We start from the raw sequence: 16,217 nt of genomic DNA, 5'->3' as shown, positions 1-16,217 counted from the left end.
TTCCATTCATGGAGACTGCCTTGCCATAAATCATATCGTGTAATGAGAAAATGCAGCTATTATTCTCTATTACAAATGAAAAACCAAGTTTGTCAAGTGCAGAAACTGAAATAATGTTTTTGGATAGACTGGGTACATAATAGCAGTTATATAAAAATAACTCAAATCCGCTAGGAAGCTGGATCACATATGTTCCCCTCGAGACGGCAGCCACTCGTGCTCCATTCCAGACACGCAGGTCCACCTCACCCTTTACGAGAGGTTTGATGTTTCGGAGCCCCTGCACATGATTACACAGATGAGAACCACAATCAGTATCTAGTACCCAAGTTCCGTAACTTGCATGGTTAATCTCAATCATATGAATAAAAGTAGAAGAAGAAGAAGACATACCAACAGGAGTAACGCGACGTGCTTTTATGTCCTCATGGTATACAGGACATGTACGCCTCCAATGCCCAGTCATGTGGCAATGGTGGCATTCCATGTTACCGGTCTTGCTCTTTGTCGCGCCTGATGAGGTGCTCGACTCACCAGGCCCACTCTTACCTGATCCCGACTTCTTAAACTTCGGTTTGCCTACTGCTAGGTCTGCCTGAGCTTTGCCCTTACCCTTGCCCTTGTTTGCATTGACACAACGAGAACATCCTGTTTCATGCTCCCACTAAACTTCATGTCCTTCTCGGTCTGCACGAGAAGGGAGTGTAGTGCATGAGGACTTTTCTTCAAATCATTCATATAGTAATTGGCTTTGAAGAGCGCAAAACCATCGTGGAGTGAATGAAGCATGCGGTCAATCACGATGTTCTCACTGATCTTACAATCAAGTGCCTCCAGTTTCTCAACATTCTCAATCATGCTGAGAATGTGTGGGCTAACCGATTGGCCCTTCTGGAGTTTCGCCTCAAAGAAGCGACAGGTATGCTCATAGGTCACTATTCTCGGTGCTTTCGAGAATTCCTTAGTGAGCATGGTGAAAATCTTGTTTGCACCTTGGGCTATGAAGCGTTTCTGCAAATTGGATTCCATTGCAAAAATGAGTACGTTCTTTATCGCACCCACTTCCATGACGAAATCGCTATACGTGGCGATCTCGTTAGCTCCAGCCGTGGGGCCTGGGTTTGGCGGGATGGGCTCAGTCAGATATCGAGCTTTACGTCGAATGGCAGCATTCCGTAATGCCGCCTCCCAGTCCGCGAAGTTTGATCCATCATTCTTCAGTCGAGTAGACTGATTCATCTGATTCATGAAGATCCGAAGCCAGGACTCACGATCCAATGTGGCACTTGGCATTGGGTCGTCAGCACGGCCAGCCATTTTGTTATTAGCAGTTTAAATGATCGTGATCTACACTGAAAACGAAAGGAAAAAACAAAACGAAATAAGCAACTCATCGTGGTGATTTAAGTCTATTTAAAATTCATTTTAACGTGTAGACTCATTGCACTTGTATAATCGATCTACCTCAAGAATTATACAAATGATCCCAAGACTCAATTTCTGTAAATTGATAAGCCAACTGTTTAGCTAGTTCTACCGTTAGAACTCTTGGTCGATAGATTTCCGTAAATCCTATCTATGGTCCACCATGATCACAGGATCGTACGAGTGACCATAGTGTTGAGATAAAATAGGTCAATCAGTTCCAACTTACCCGATGTAGAAGGGGTCATATTATGCGTACCGACGAAGAAGGGATTCATTGGAGTTTGACCAATAAAGACTATTCTCAATTTTTGGTTATACGAGGAAGATCCCATCAACTTAGTTTTATTTAATTTTAAGTGAACGAAAATCTAGCATTACGTGAATGAATTAACTTAGGTGATGGCTTAAGTAAAGACGTGTGATATCTGTATATCAAAGAAAACTAACGCGTAACCTCTATATGAGTCAGTTTTCATGCAAATATTAGGTGGTTTGGTTTTAGACGGAATATGATGCAAACTATCGTTACGATGAAAACATAAAAAAAAAAACAAAACGTAAATAAAAGTCCTAGTGTGGCCTATCCTAGCAAAATGAACATAATACAACTTTGAAATCCACTGTTGGACCCGAGAAGCTTGTCTTGATGTTCCATCTTGATCCATGTAGCGGGAGTGAGCATCCGATTCTCCATCTCTGGTCTTCTCAAAATAACAATTTAAAATTTACAAAATATAAACCTATTTACATTCTAAATAAAAACTGTAATTACAACAACAAAAAACGGAGATTCGAGATCTCAAAATACAACCAAGACCGTGTCCCATCATTACGGTAACACGTTCTACTAAGGCCACACTAAGTTACAACCGTTTGAAAAAAAAAATACGTAATAAGAACATTCAAGGCATTCAAAAGTAACGATAAATAAAAATGCATCAACTAAAACAAAATTTATCCGTGACATAAGTCTGTAATTATGTTAAATTTATCCAAACCACCTTTTAACGATTAATATTATGTGACAAAACCACTTCTATCAACTTAATTTTAATTCACGACAATCCATTACTTTAAATCGCTTTAAAATAACTAAATGGTACGTGAGTGAACCGTTTCACTATCAAGCGAGTGTACAACATCCGTATAATGTACATTTTATGGCCAAAAGAGAAAAAATTTCGAACAAAAAAATTTCAGCTCGGCCAAAAGAAGGAAAAACACGAAATTTTTTTTTTTTTTCAGCGGTTTTTGCCGAGAGCAAAAGAGAGCAAAAAAAAAATTCAGCGGCTCAATTTTCAGCGCGGCATCCAAGAACAACAATTGGACAAAAAACCAATTGCAATTTTGATATAATCCGTATTAAATTAAAACTCCAATTGACAAAACCTTAAACATATTGCTTTTAATAATCGTTTATAATAACAATATGCAAAAACAAAACGAAAACAAAATCAGTCGATTGAGACTAATCAGCCGAGAGCTAGCATGTCACGGTTTTCAATGCTCAAAAAAAATAAAGCAGCCGTGTATAACATGGCACGGTTTTCAAGGCAAAACAACATCGATTCAAATCGTTTTATGAAAATCACAATGAAAAATTTACGTGGCCTCGCTCTGATACCACTTGTAAGGAAATATCCGTAAAATTCCCTTAAATTTTAGGACTACAACGTAATTTTAACATGTGATTAATGGTCATAAACGAAAAACAAGAGAAAACGATAAAAGAACAAGGATCAACCTCGGGTCCTTTGTGAATTCGGCCTAAGAACAGAAATCAATATAGATTTCCTCCTAATCGTTGCACCCAAGATCGTCTGAGACTATGCCCCTTGTGCTAGAAATTGCTCTCTAATTGCCTTGCAATATTGAGAGAGCCTTTTGTGAAGTTTTGATGAGAGATCTAGGATTTTCAGAGAAAAATGCTCCAAAAACCCTAATTTTATTTCAAATGAGATGATTAGGTCAAAAGGAGAGAGGGACTCTCCTTTTGTTCTCATTCGGCCAAACCGTGACATAGGGAGGGAGTGGGCTTTCCACTTTCTCCTTATTTTAACTCATGGTCCGACTCGTTTTGCTAAAATGTATATGACGGGTTTTAATTATAAATCGTCACTCGTTATCGGATAATAAAACATCGACTAGTAACATGAATTAGTCGATATATTAATACTTGTCCGATAATGACAATATTGTATAATTAATTAAATTCAATATACATTAATTAAATATAATCGTTTATATTCAATTTACGAATTAACTGCTTAATTCACCTTAGCCATTATTATTTAATCCGTATTAAATAATTATCTCAACATCGCGTTTGACTAATTATTAGTCAATAACTCCGACTAACTGCTTAGTCATATTAGGCATCAACATGACTGTATTTTCATACTGTCACATCTCTCAAACGTATCCTATAGGTGTGACTTTTAGGGAGCAGTTGATCACCGCCATCAGTATGACAATAACGTCAAACTTATCTAGCAAGCCAACCGTTATTGATAAACGTGGACCAACTGATAATAATACAAAAGTATACCCTTTTGATCCTTTTAGAGATTTATATGTCATTGCACTAACTGTGGAGGACACCAGCCCCAACAAGCTCCCACTTGTCCGTACAAGTGTACGTGCAATAACGTTATCCGCACTAACTGGAGGACACCGGCTCCAACACCTCCTTCTTTTACTCCTTCTAATCAAGGTGCATCATCTTCCGGTGAAGTGAGTGAAATAAGTGAGATAAAGTCTATGCTGCAATCCATTACAAAGCAGTTTCAGCTGAGTGATCAACAGAAGGATGCGTCCATTAAGGCACTTGAAACTCAAGTTGCCCAACTAGCCACGAATCAATCCTCGAGAAAGCAGGGTCATTTACCGACTCAAAATGATAAGAATCCACATGAGACGGTAAATCTGATAAATTTGAGAAGCGGTCTTTCTTATTAGGGACCGGAAGTGTTGAAATCAGACCCGAGGAAGGCTAAAACTGATGGTGAACAGTGTTCTGTCGAAGAAAATAAGCTCACGGCAAAGAAATTGCTCGATCGACTGATTACAGGTGGTCGATCGAGCAGAACTAGAGATGAAAGTGCTCGATCGAGTGGTTTTTCCACTCGATCGAGTGAACAGGAAGAACAGACTGGTCGATAGAGTAGTTATTCTACTCGATCGAGTGAAGCAGAAATTGGAGTTGCTCGATCGAGTGAAAATTTCACTCGATCGACTGATATTGATAAGGAAACTGCTCGATCGAATGAGGAATTTGGTCGATCGAGTAGTTTTGATGACGGGAAGCTTATTCGAGAGCCTGCTAGTGCTCGTTTAACCAAGGAATCACCGGAAAGACCTCGTTCGAGAGGTAAGAAGCGTCCAAAGGATACAGAACTTGCACCGGAAGATACATTGGAAGCGAGAAACAAGGGACTCGAGATACCCATCACAGTTCCCTTCCCGAGGCGGCTGCAGAATACAAAGGCCAATCAACAATTCGGCAAATTTGTCGAACTTCTGAAAAGCTTGGAAGTCACTGTGCCGTTCACTGAATTGCTGACAAAGCTACCCTCTTATCTTAAGTTTATGAAAGAAATTTTATCGCGTAAGAGGACTATTAGTGATAGTGAGACCGTAGCTTTGACTGAGGTGGGGTCAGCCCTATTTCAAAATAAGTTACCTCCTAAGCAGTCAGATCCGGGTAGTTTTTCGATCCCTTGTCATATCGGTATCCATTTGATTGATAACTCGTTATGCGATTTAGGCGCTAGCGTGAGTGTCTTACCGTTATCTCAAGCTAAGAGATTTGGTCTGACAAAGCTGAGTTGCACCAACATGACTGTCCCGATGGCCGACCGTAGTTTATCACGGCCATTAGGTGTAGTAGAAGACGTACCTGTCCAGATCGGGAAGTTCTTTATTCCCGTTGATTTTGTTGTCTTAGACATCCCCGAAGATGCACACACCCCTATCATTTTAGGGAGGCCATTTTTGTCTACTGCCCGTGCAGTTATAGACGTCGGGGGAAAGACTTTGACTTTTTAGGTAGGGGACGAGGAGCTGATTTTTCATCAGTCTAAGTTCCGGAGAGCTCCCATGCAAGCCCGGCCTTGCAATGCTCTCTCTTCTATTGATCCTATTATTGACACTCCAGATGAAAATTTGGAGAATTGTGCTGCTATTGTTACCCCTCCGCCTCAGACTGAGAGCAAAAAGGAGGAAAGTTCGTCTGTTTTCCTTGTTGCAGGTACAGATGAAAGCAATGAAGGAGCTCTCAAAGGAAATGGTGCAATTAAAGCCGATCAGATTGGAGATGATGACGCTACAGCTGGTGATAAAGGAGTAAGGACGAGGAAGGTTCGTGCTTATGTGGATGCGAACTACTCCCCTCCTACCGTTTCAAATGATAATTCATGCTCATGGAAGTTGAAGGGGACAGTCAATGTTGCTGAGATGACGTCCTCCAGTCAGGAGCCCACCGAGGGGCTACTGAATCGCAGTGGGAATTGAGCGGGGAAATGCCCCGTGTAACACTTTGTAATAAATAATTTTTGAATTTTTCGTTGAACTTGTTTTATTGCTTTTATTAGGACAATTAGTTTTAGACAATTTTTAGCGTAGATTTAAGACTATAGACTGTTCTTATGCGTATTTGGTATTTTGGGAAATTTGTGCACGTGTTTTTATGCAGGTTTGGGGAAGTTTTACGCATTCCGAGGAAGAAAAGACGAAATTAAAGAGCTTACGCGAGAAAAGAGCTCGATCGAGTACTTTTTGTACTCGATCGAGTGAAAATTTGATCGATCGAGTAAAGCAAAAAGGGGAACTTCTCGATCGAGTAGAATTCTACTCGATCGAGCAACTGGAGCATGAAAGTGCTCAATCGAGTGGTTTAAAACCACTCGATCGAGTGAAAATGAATAGGAAGCAGGGAGTTTTTGCCTTAACTCTTATGTTTTTGTTTCTAATTCATTTTATCCCTATTTTTTCGTCTAACACACCCCTAATTGCGACACAAATTCCCCCAAATCTCCAATTTCTTGCCCAAATCACAAAATCCGCTTCCTACATTCCATTGTTTGCATTTTAATCTTTCAAAGCCCTTTATTTTCCCCTTTGATTGTGCTCGTTTACACGGTTTTTAAGGAGGGTTAGGGTTTGCGGTTTTGTGATCGAAAACTCGCTTGTTTGCTCGATTTTTTGAAGATTAATTGCATTTGTAGGTTGTATTCATCAAGTAAGTGTTTCCTCTAGCTTCATTGCATTTTAATTTCATTATTTTTGCATTTTCATGAGGAAAGTTGAATTAGGGTTCGAAAATCCATGGCCAGTCGATCTTTTTCGACTTAATTTGTGTTTAATGCCCTTAATTACCTTGCTTGATGATCATAATTCCCCTTCCTCGCTGTTTTGCATGCTTAATTCGAATTCTACATGAAAGTTTTGCGATTTGGACTCAGGATAGTCGAAATTTCGACTATCAGACGGGTTTTTGCTGCTGTCACCTGTCTAAGCTAGCTTCCTTGTTGCGATAATACTGCTGTTTGTAGAATGTTTAACATGCCTAACATGCTTCCATTCGAATGTGTGCGACTTTCTGCGGTTCGGGTTGTTTCAGTCGAAAATTTCGACTGTAAGACGGGTTTACTTGCTTCCATGGCTTAACTCACCTTAGTATTGCCTATATGCTGTTGTTGTTGACTGTTATTCCCATCCCCTATCGCCATTGCATTCTGTCATTCGAAATTTTGAGGAATTGTTGGGATTTATGTGTTGTAGGTCGAAATTTTTCGACTGGTAGGGGAGTTTTTTTTCTGGCTTAACATGCTGATTTCCTGCTGTTTTAGCCTCTGTTTACCCACTTTTTTTCTTATCATGCCCCTACCCTCTGTTACAGGATGGAGTCTAGTTTTCTCCCTTCTACCAGCTCCACCTCTAGTTCGTCTTTGAGTGAGACAGTAGCCCCTGCTGTTGCCACTGCCTCCGCGTTAGTCACCACTGCAGCCCCAGTGTTTCTAGTTTCAGCTGCAGGGACAGTTTTTACTCCAGCTAGCTCAGTTCAGGCTGCCACTTCTTTTAAGGTCACCACTACAGCTAGCACTGCTGCTAGTTCCTCTTCAGTGGTGGCCATAGCAGCCCCTACTTTTACACCAGCCACTGCTTTTACACCTGTGGCGGATTCGTCAGCAGTCGCAGCTGCCTTCAGAGCTGCCCTGGTTCCTCACACCGTCGCATCACGAGCTTCTGCTTTGAGTTCCAGAGGCCGGGGTCGTAGACAGTCTCGAGCTACGCCAGCTCCTGTTACCTCTACTTCCGCTCCTACCACTTCTACAGCTGCTGCTTCTGCTTCTGCTTCTACTTCTGGCATTGTTACGGTTCGAGGAGACGACTTCCTCGACCCTCACCCAGACTATCTGCAGGTAGATTTTGTCAACGCTTTACATCGCAAGAAATTTTATAACCTGCTAAGCTGTGTACATGTTCCTTCCCGATTTCTAGAGGAATCTGCACTCACGAGACTCGGCATTTACGAGTCGGTCTGTACTTTACTACGGGGCACGGGGATGGCCGAACTCGTCACCATGAGGGGTCGTACCTTTTTAGAGCTGAGCCTTGAGTTTCTCTGCTCTTTTACCTTCTCCCCCGGGGCACACGAGGCTGACCCCGATAGTCTTTCAGTGTCCTTCCGGTTGTTTAACCAGACTTTTTAGAGGACCTTAGGGGAGTTTGGTAGGTTACTTGACCTTTCCTCTATGGGCTTGACTGTTGCCCCGAGGAAGGTCTACCGTCAGCTTTGGCGGTCTCTGGCCCAGACCACATTTAGGGAGCGAAAGCTCCATCAGGTCCACCTACCCCCTATCCGTGTTTTCCTTAGACTGATGGGGAGCACTATCTTCGGCCGAAAGGAGCCGAACAACATGACCAACACCGAGCTCTCCATCCTGGGCGGTTACCTAAACATCGACTGCGAGGGTCCCTTCACCGTCAACATAGCTTACTTGATCGCCCAGTACCTTCAGAGCCAGGGGCTGAAGGAGTCGGGGACCATTGCCTGTGGTGGCATAGCCACCATTCTTGCCCGTTGCCTTTTCCCCGTTTGGCCTCGTGACTTGCAGTCTCGCTGGAGAGAGGCTACTGAGTCTGGACGCCATGCTCTCTCAGCATTGGCTTACCCCAGACTACCAGACTTGGAAGATAGACGGCTCCTTATCTATTGACTTACCTTGTGAGACTCTCCCCCGTCTTGAGCCCTTGCCCATTGTTGCAAAGGGCCACCGTCTGCCACCACTGCCTGACCTTCACCTTCCACTCCAACCTACTCCCACTGCACCCGCCGCCAAGAAGCAGCGACTTGAGACTAGAGAGGGGTCTACACCTTCAGGGAGTGCCCAGCCTTCTACGGCTACTCCCGATCCGACCCCTACTCCCACTACTACTACCACTCCTACTCCACCTCCCACTGACCAGACACAGACTGAGCCAGTCTTACCGGCTACTTTCGTACCACCTCCTCCTTTTGTGGCGCCCGCGGTCCTGGACCAAGGGGGCGCAGTTTACGGTTTGTTGCTTGAGGTTGCAGCGCGTCAGGCTCGTATGGAGAGGGATATGGCTCTTGCCTTACACCCTCTGTACGAGTACCACTTGCGGCGACACAGACCGATCCCGGAGGGTTGGCCACACCCTTCCTTCTTCCGGTACCCACCTGAGGGGTACCCAGTGTCCGAGGAGGAGGAGGAGGAGGAGGACCCGAGGGTGGCGATAAAGAGAGCTCGTCTTTGAGGAGCGGAGGAGGAGAGAGGAGGAGAGAGACCGGGAGTACGGGCGAGAGGTTGTCCGTGATGAAGATGATGACGACGACGAGTAGCTATCGGTCTACTCACTTCCCGATTTTAAAATTGGTTTGGGGAAGTTCGTATTTTGTATGTATCTCTTACTCTTTTATTTTGTCTCCTTTATTTTATTGTTTTTATTTTGTCGGTTGTATATTCCCGTTCCCCTGTATATATCTGCTGGTGTATGCTGGAGGACAACGACGACGTTGTCCGTTTTGGTTTGGGGAGGGTATTGCATCTTTTGAGTCTGCATTTGCATTTGTTTTGCATTCACGTTTATTTTTCAGTTTTGCATTGTTCTTTATTTTCATAAAATCCAAAAATCAAAAAAATTAGAAAACTTTCAAAAAAAAATTCAAAAAATTCACGTTTATTTTTGCATATAGGTTGAGTCGGAACGGTAGATTTCCATGATGACAATGCACTATAACTTGTCATTTTGCTTGAGCCTTGCACTTTTATTGATAGTTATTAGCTTTGTCATACGCATAGTCTACGAGTTTCTGTTCAAATACAGCTGACTGTTTAGACTTGACCTGATAAATTGGCAAACTACTTAAAAATTCTGAGATATTAGAGCCCATAACTGGTGACATTCATGACCAGTTCATTAGGAATTTTGAGTAGTACTCCTTGCATAGCATGTTCATCTATTTTGCACATTTATGACATTCAATTTCTCCTCAAATGCACATATTCGGGTTTGTGGTTGGTGTCACATGCAGGGGGGTGCTTGCAAATTTCCCTTTCTTTATATTTTTCACCCATTTAGCTCCACATTAGCCAAATTTGCCTTTTTGACCCATTAGCTACATCCCAAACTAAGCCTGCCTAGTGAAGCTAGTTAGTATGTTCTTTTGTGGTATGTTTTTCCATTGCAGTTTGATCAGTATTTCTTGTTTTGGAGTTGGTGTAAAAATTGAGGAAGGAGGAAAAGAAAGAAAAAGAGAGAAAAAAAAAACGTGAAAGTGAAAAAAAAAATGAAAAACGAAAAAAAAAGTATGGAAAACGTGAGAAAAAGAAAGAAGAAAAAAAAAAGAAGTTGTTCTTGTTTCAGTTAGTTATTTCAGACGGTGTTGTTTTTGACTGTCTGACTCCTCTATTCTTATTCTATATTTTTTTAGGAGAGTGTGTTTGAGTTTAGTGAGCTTTGTGCCAAATGAAGGGCACTTGTACTTAGTTTTTCAGTCAGTTGAGATTCGGATGGTTTACTATGGTCCTGTTAGGAACTGGCTTGACGCTTTTACCTCCACATTTCCATAACATGTTTTGCCTTTCCTCGCCTGAACCTCACTATTCCCAAATTATTTGTAAGCCCTCGGCTGTGACGGACATTATTGGTTGGAGTGTGTGCATTAGTACTTGAATTGTCTTTCATTTTTGTTGCATGCATGTTATGTAGGTCGCAGTTAGGTGAGTGACTGTCTTTTCTTCTCTCTTTTACATATAACATTCACCCTTTGCTTTATGAGAGAAGAGTGACCACGAGAGAGTCCGATTTTGTTGGTCTTGCAAGGTCGATAGGTCGGCTATATTTCTGAACAGCTTATAATTCGTTTGCATATTGACTGCTTAGCTTTAACTGTTAGTTTTTGTTGCATTAAATTGGTTCAAGTAGACAAGTTAAGCTAGCTCTGAGTTATCGTTTCCGTTCCATTAGTTTAGTTTTGAGTTTACTAGAGGACGAGTAAAGGTTTGGTTTGGGGAGGTTTGATACGTGCCTAATATATAGTCTTTTTAGCCTATTTCAGGACGTATTTCTATGCATTTTTATACTGTTTTTATGGTATTTTGCCCCGAATTGGCTACTTTGGTTCGTTTTGTCCATTTTGTAGAAATGAACGCGAAAGTAGTGGAATAGTACTCTTTTTCGTCCTTTTTGCATGCATTTAGAAGAGATGGGATTGTTCCAAAGTGAGATACTGCATTTGGAACCGTCGTGGCACGCATTACGAGGCATTTAGGCGAGGACTTGAGCTGAAATGAAGTCAAAGTACTCGATCGAGCTGTTTTACCACTCGATCGAGTGGTTTCTACGTCCCAGAGTGGTCGATCGAGCACTTTGTACTCGATCCTTAACTTGCAGAAAGACCATCTCCTCGATCGAGTCACTTTCTGGTCGATCGACTAGTTTTGGCTGAGGATTTGGTCGATCGAGTGGTTTTAATCCACTCGATCGAGTGGTTTTGATGGTTATGGGCTTTAATCAGCCCGTGTGAATGTTTATTTCGCTAAACTTATTTACTTTGCTATTTAAGCACGCTTTACTAGGTCATTAGGACTATCTAGCTTTTATCTTAGTCAGTTTACATAAAACTTTTACTGCGTACTTCATTCTTCTTTACTGAAACCTTGCTTTGGGATTATTATTGCTCGAATTCGATTGTTCTCTACGCCGGATTCGCATTGATTGTAATTCCTTCTCTTCCTTTAATAATAATTAACCTTTTGTTTGCTTTAATTATTTGTTTGTCTCATTATTTCTTCTGCCCTAATTTCTCTTTTATGCAATTTATTGTTTATTTCATGATGTTTAATGCTGGGAATTTAATTGCTGTTAGTTTAATTAGCGATATGAGTAACTAAACCCCTTTCATGTTGGGATTAGGGGATCTGCGGTAGAAATGTGATGATGTAGTAAATGAATTAGATGAATTAGTTGTGAGACCCTGTCACCATAGCAATTTAATTGTATTTATTCGACTTAGTTGAGTGCACGCTTCTATGTCACCCTTTAACCTGGCTAAAATTAATCCTAAATCGAAAGAATGGACTAAATAGGCCTGCTATGAACAGTAGACTACCCTAATGAGAATGAAAGTTAAGTTAGTGGTAATTTAGGATAGAAAGTGGACCGAAAGGACCTTTCAGCATCCGTCTCGCGTATAATTCGTCTGAATCATTTACAGCTGAGTTACTGGACTACCGTAGTGAACCGAATTCCCGACATGTCCCTTCTCTCTTGATAGTTTAAACTTATTTCCTTGCTTTTACTGCTCTTTACTTTATTTCTCTTCTTTTAAATCTCGTAGTTTAGCAACCAATTCAAACAACCCCCATTTGTTACCTTAAGATTAGAATTAGGCAACTGATAATTGCACCGCCTCCCTGTGGATTCGATACTCGACTGCCTCTACTACATTTTAGTTGAGACCGTTAGGTTTTATCTTTGACAGGGTACACGATAGCCGTGTCAAATCCTATGACCCGCCTTAATGCCTCTTAATTCCTCTGACTTATTGCACAAAAGAGGATCTTAAGCTTTGCTTCTCTATCTTTAAGGGCTTCATTTGTTTACTTGTCCACCAACCAAAGTGGGTTTCTTCATGCTCGGAATTTCCCAAAACGCACCTCCATGGTCAAGTCTCGTTTCTTTTAGCGTCGTGAACTTTAGTGCTTGCTAAATTGACGGGAAAAGGCTGTCGAATGCTTCATTTCCTACAAAATGCAATGAATACAAGTAAAAACACCTAGAACACGGAATTAGCTCAAAAATACACTTATAAAGTGCAATAATCAAATAAAACCGAGCTAAAATAGGGAGCTAACCTATATATAAAATAGACCTATCAAACTCCCCCAAGCTAAACTCTTATTTATCCTCGATCAAGCACACAATATAATGTACGACAAGGACAAGGGTACGAGCAACAATCATCTCATCGAAATGAAATTCCCGTCAAGTAAATTTAAAGCACAATGAATCAAATCCCGAAACAACATGGGCATAGGGAAAAATGCAATACATGGATGAGATTTAGATGACGGCGTAGCACAAAGGACTTTACTTTGACATTTCAACTCTTGCATGATCTTATTGACATCGGGCTCCTCACGGGAAAACACTCACACTCATATTATGAACAAGGCAATTATATGTGAATGACACTCTCCTATCTACGACTCAAGAGAATGCGCCCGCAATCTAGTATGGTAGACATTCCAAATCAACAAGATAATGTTAATCATGATCAAATATGCACAAAGAAAGAAGCCAAGAAGACAAAGAAGAAGGCTAGGGGAAATAAGTAAGAAGGTGGACAAATGTTTTTGGTCATGTGGAGCTAATGTCAAGCTAGTAACTAACCAAAAAGTGCAAGGATTCTCACTCCAAACCTTAACCCTTCCCAAGCAACAAGAACTAGAGTCAAAAGCAGTATAATAACTCATTTTGCATTACAACACAAGAGACTACTTCCCAAAACAATACATCTTAAACATAGAAGCAACTCGTATTTCTTTTTCTCTACTCTTTCATCATTTCATTATCATTTTTTCACAAACTTCTTTCTTCCTTTCTTTTCATTTTGCTTCTCTTTTTTTTTTGAAATCTCTTTTTTTTTAAATCAACATCCATTAATATACGAGAATTGGCAATCTCGTAATAAAATGCTTAAAATTGTGAGAAATTCTAGCAAATCTCAAAGATAAGAGCACCCCAACACAAGTAGCAAGTCACTAGCTCAACAAAGGTAGGCAATGTTATATGTGTAACACCCCTATACACCAAGTTGCCTTAGCAAGACCACCCTAGCACATGGAGATGCTACCATCTCGGTTACCCGAGGTATAGTAATCAAAGGAGACCATAAAGAACCGTACTTTAAGTAATAAAGTTTAATGTGCGTACAACAAAACCAAACTGAAAGTAAAATATAACTGTCTCAAATCCGAAATCAAACTAAAGCAAAAAGTGTCATAACAAAACAACGAAAGACTTAAGACTCTGACACGTCGTGACTCCATCCCCAGCTAGATCCCACGCGTACTCCAAAGAAATACTTGTTAATCAACTGCTCACCATCCCCAAATGAATCACCACACTTTTCAAAACATTTAAACGGGGTCAGTTACTGCATAAACAAAATAAGCAATCAACACATACAATTATAAAAACACATTCTCCAACTCCGTCTTATCACCAATCACCTGACTACACACTAAAGTGTGTACCCCTGCCAGAATATCCACGCAACAGATATTCCACACCGCCAGTGGGGGCCGTAGCCGTAACACCTAAGCCCCGCTCAACACCATAGAGCGAATAACCCATGTCCATTCATGTGCACATCCCCCTTGTGGTGGGAACCACAAGGAGCGAATCAAGGGTGTGAAGCGACTCCCGCAAGTGACTCCACTCAGCCGAGGGCGCACCTCGCAAACCATAGACAAACAAACAACCAATCCACAAAACCAATGTAACATGCCAAATCCAAAGTATGATAACAATAATCATGTCAATCAAACAATCATGCCATCTTATATTATTTACATAGTCAACTGAGTAGGGAAACCCTACCTGACACGGAATCACCAACAATCAACGCAGCAGATCAAAAACCTTCCTCTACGAAATCACCTCATATAATCAATAATCACATAATTACAAATCTACACATAATCATTCCTAAAAACCCCCAAATCACCCAATTAGAGTTTAACCAAATTTAACTATATGACATAATAACAATATAGAAAACTTACCCACAAGATGACAATCACAACGGTATGATGAACTCAGAAATCCGAGAACCCTAGCCTTGATTTGATAGCAAAGAGAGAAGAGGATTTGAACGTCGCTTTGTTTTTCTTTTGTAAAAGGTTTAGAAAGTAAAGGTAAAAATAAAAGAACTGTCGAAATAACTTTAAATACCTCTTCACGCATTACTACTATACCCGGCCAAAAATCGTAAAACACGACTTACTCGATCGAGTAACTAACGTACTCGATCGATACCGCCTACTCGATCGAGTAACTACGAAGTAGAACACGCTCTAGAATGCCTCAAAGACTTACTCGACAAAATAAACCCGACTCGATAGAGTACCCAACAGCTCAATTATCTGAGATATTACAGTCTTCCCTCCTTAAAAATGAACTTCGTTCTTGAAGTTCAAACCCATACTGAAAAACGAACTCACTATACTCAACTATAACGTAACGACACAACTAGAACTCAAAACAAAACTTAAACACAACTTACTATAACTGAAAATAAACACTAAACTTTACCAAAACAGGCCAAAACTCGCACCAAAAGCTTATGCGATCATCTCCTACCCCTCTTAAAGAAACATGGTTACGTCCCCGAAACTACACATACCTGATCAAAAAGAGACGGATAGCGTTCCTTCATAGCTTCCTCTGCCTCCTATGTTGCTTCCTCAACGTTGTGATTGAACCATAAAACCTTTAGCAACACTGTCTCCCCAGTTCTAGTCTTGCGAACCTTGCGATCTAGAATCTCTTTTGGCACCTCAAGGTAAGACAAAGATTCATCCAACTCAATGTTCTCAACCTCTAGCATATGAGAAGGGTCACTCACATACCTTTGTAGTTGAAACACATGAAACACATTGTGTACTCGATCCAAAGTTGGTGGCAAAGTTAACCGATAAGCAACCTCCCCCACACGATCCAAAATCTCATACGGGCCAATGAACTTCTGGCTTAGCTTTCCTTTCTTACCAAACCGCATCACCCTACGCATAGGTGACACTTTCAAAAGAACCTTATCCCCAACTTCGAACTCCATGTCCCGACGATGTAAATCTGCATAACTCATTTGTCTATCCTGGGCCGCCTTCATCTTTTGCCGAATCAACTTCACTTGTTCCACCATATCTTGTACTATCCGTGGTTCTAAAACCATTATCTCTGCGCTATCATCCCAGCAAATCGGACTCCTGTATCTCCTCCCATATAATGTCTTAAACGGAGCCATCCCAATACTAGTATGGTAGCTGTTGTTGTAAGAAAACTCTATCAGATCCAATCTATCTTCCCAGCTACCACTAAACTCCATCACACAAGCCCTTAACATGTCTTCCAAGGTCTTGATTGTTCTCTCTGTCTGCCCATCTGTCACATGATGAAATGCAGTACTTTTCTTCAAAGTAGTCCCCATCAATTACTGCAACTCTTGCCAAAACCGAGAAATAAACCTCGCATCT

At 41.1% G+C, this 16,217-nt stretch overlaps 1 protein-coding gene across 1 annotated transcript; it reads right to left on the bottom strand.

Moving 5' to 3' along the window:
- Positions 1–15,415: 15,415 nt before the first annotated feature.
- LOC141600796 (uncharacterized) lies at positions 15,416–15,988 on the bottom strand. Its single transcript, XM_074421045.1, has one exon. It carries the CDS (start codon positions 15,986–15,988, stop codon positions 15,416–15,418), a length of 573 nt encoding a protein of 190 aa, XP_074277146.1.
- Between the last annotated feature and the right edge of the window lie 229 nt (positions 15,989–16,217).

Source organism: Silene latifolia, chromosome 9, assembly GCF_048544455.1.
Source record: "Silene latifolia isolate original U9 population chromosome 9, ASM4854445v1, whole genome shotgun sequence".
Taxonomy (NCBI): Eukaryota; Viridiplantae; Streptophyta; class Magnoliopsida; order Caryophyllales; family Caryophyllaceae; genus Silene; species Silene latifolia.
This window is presented reverse-complemented; position numbering and strand designations above follow the sequence as displayed.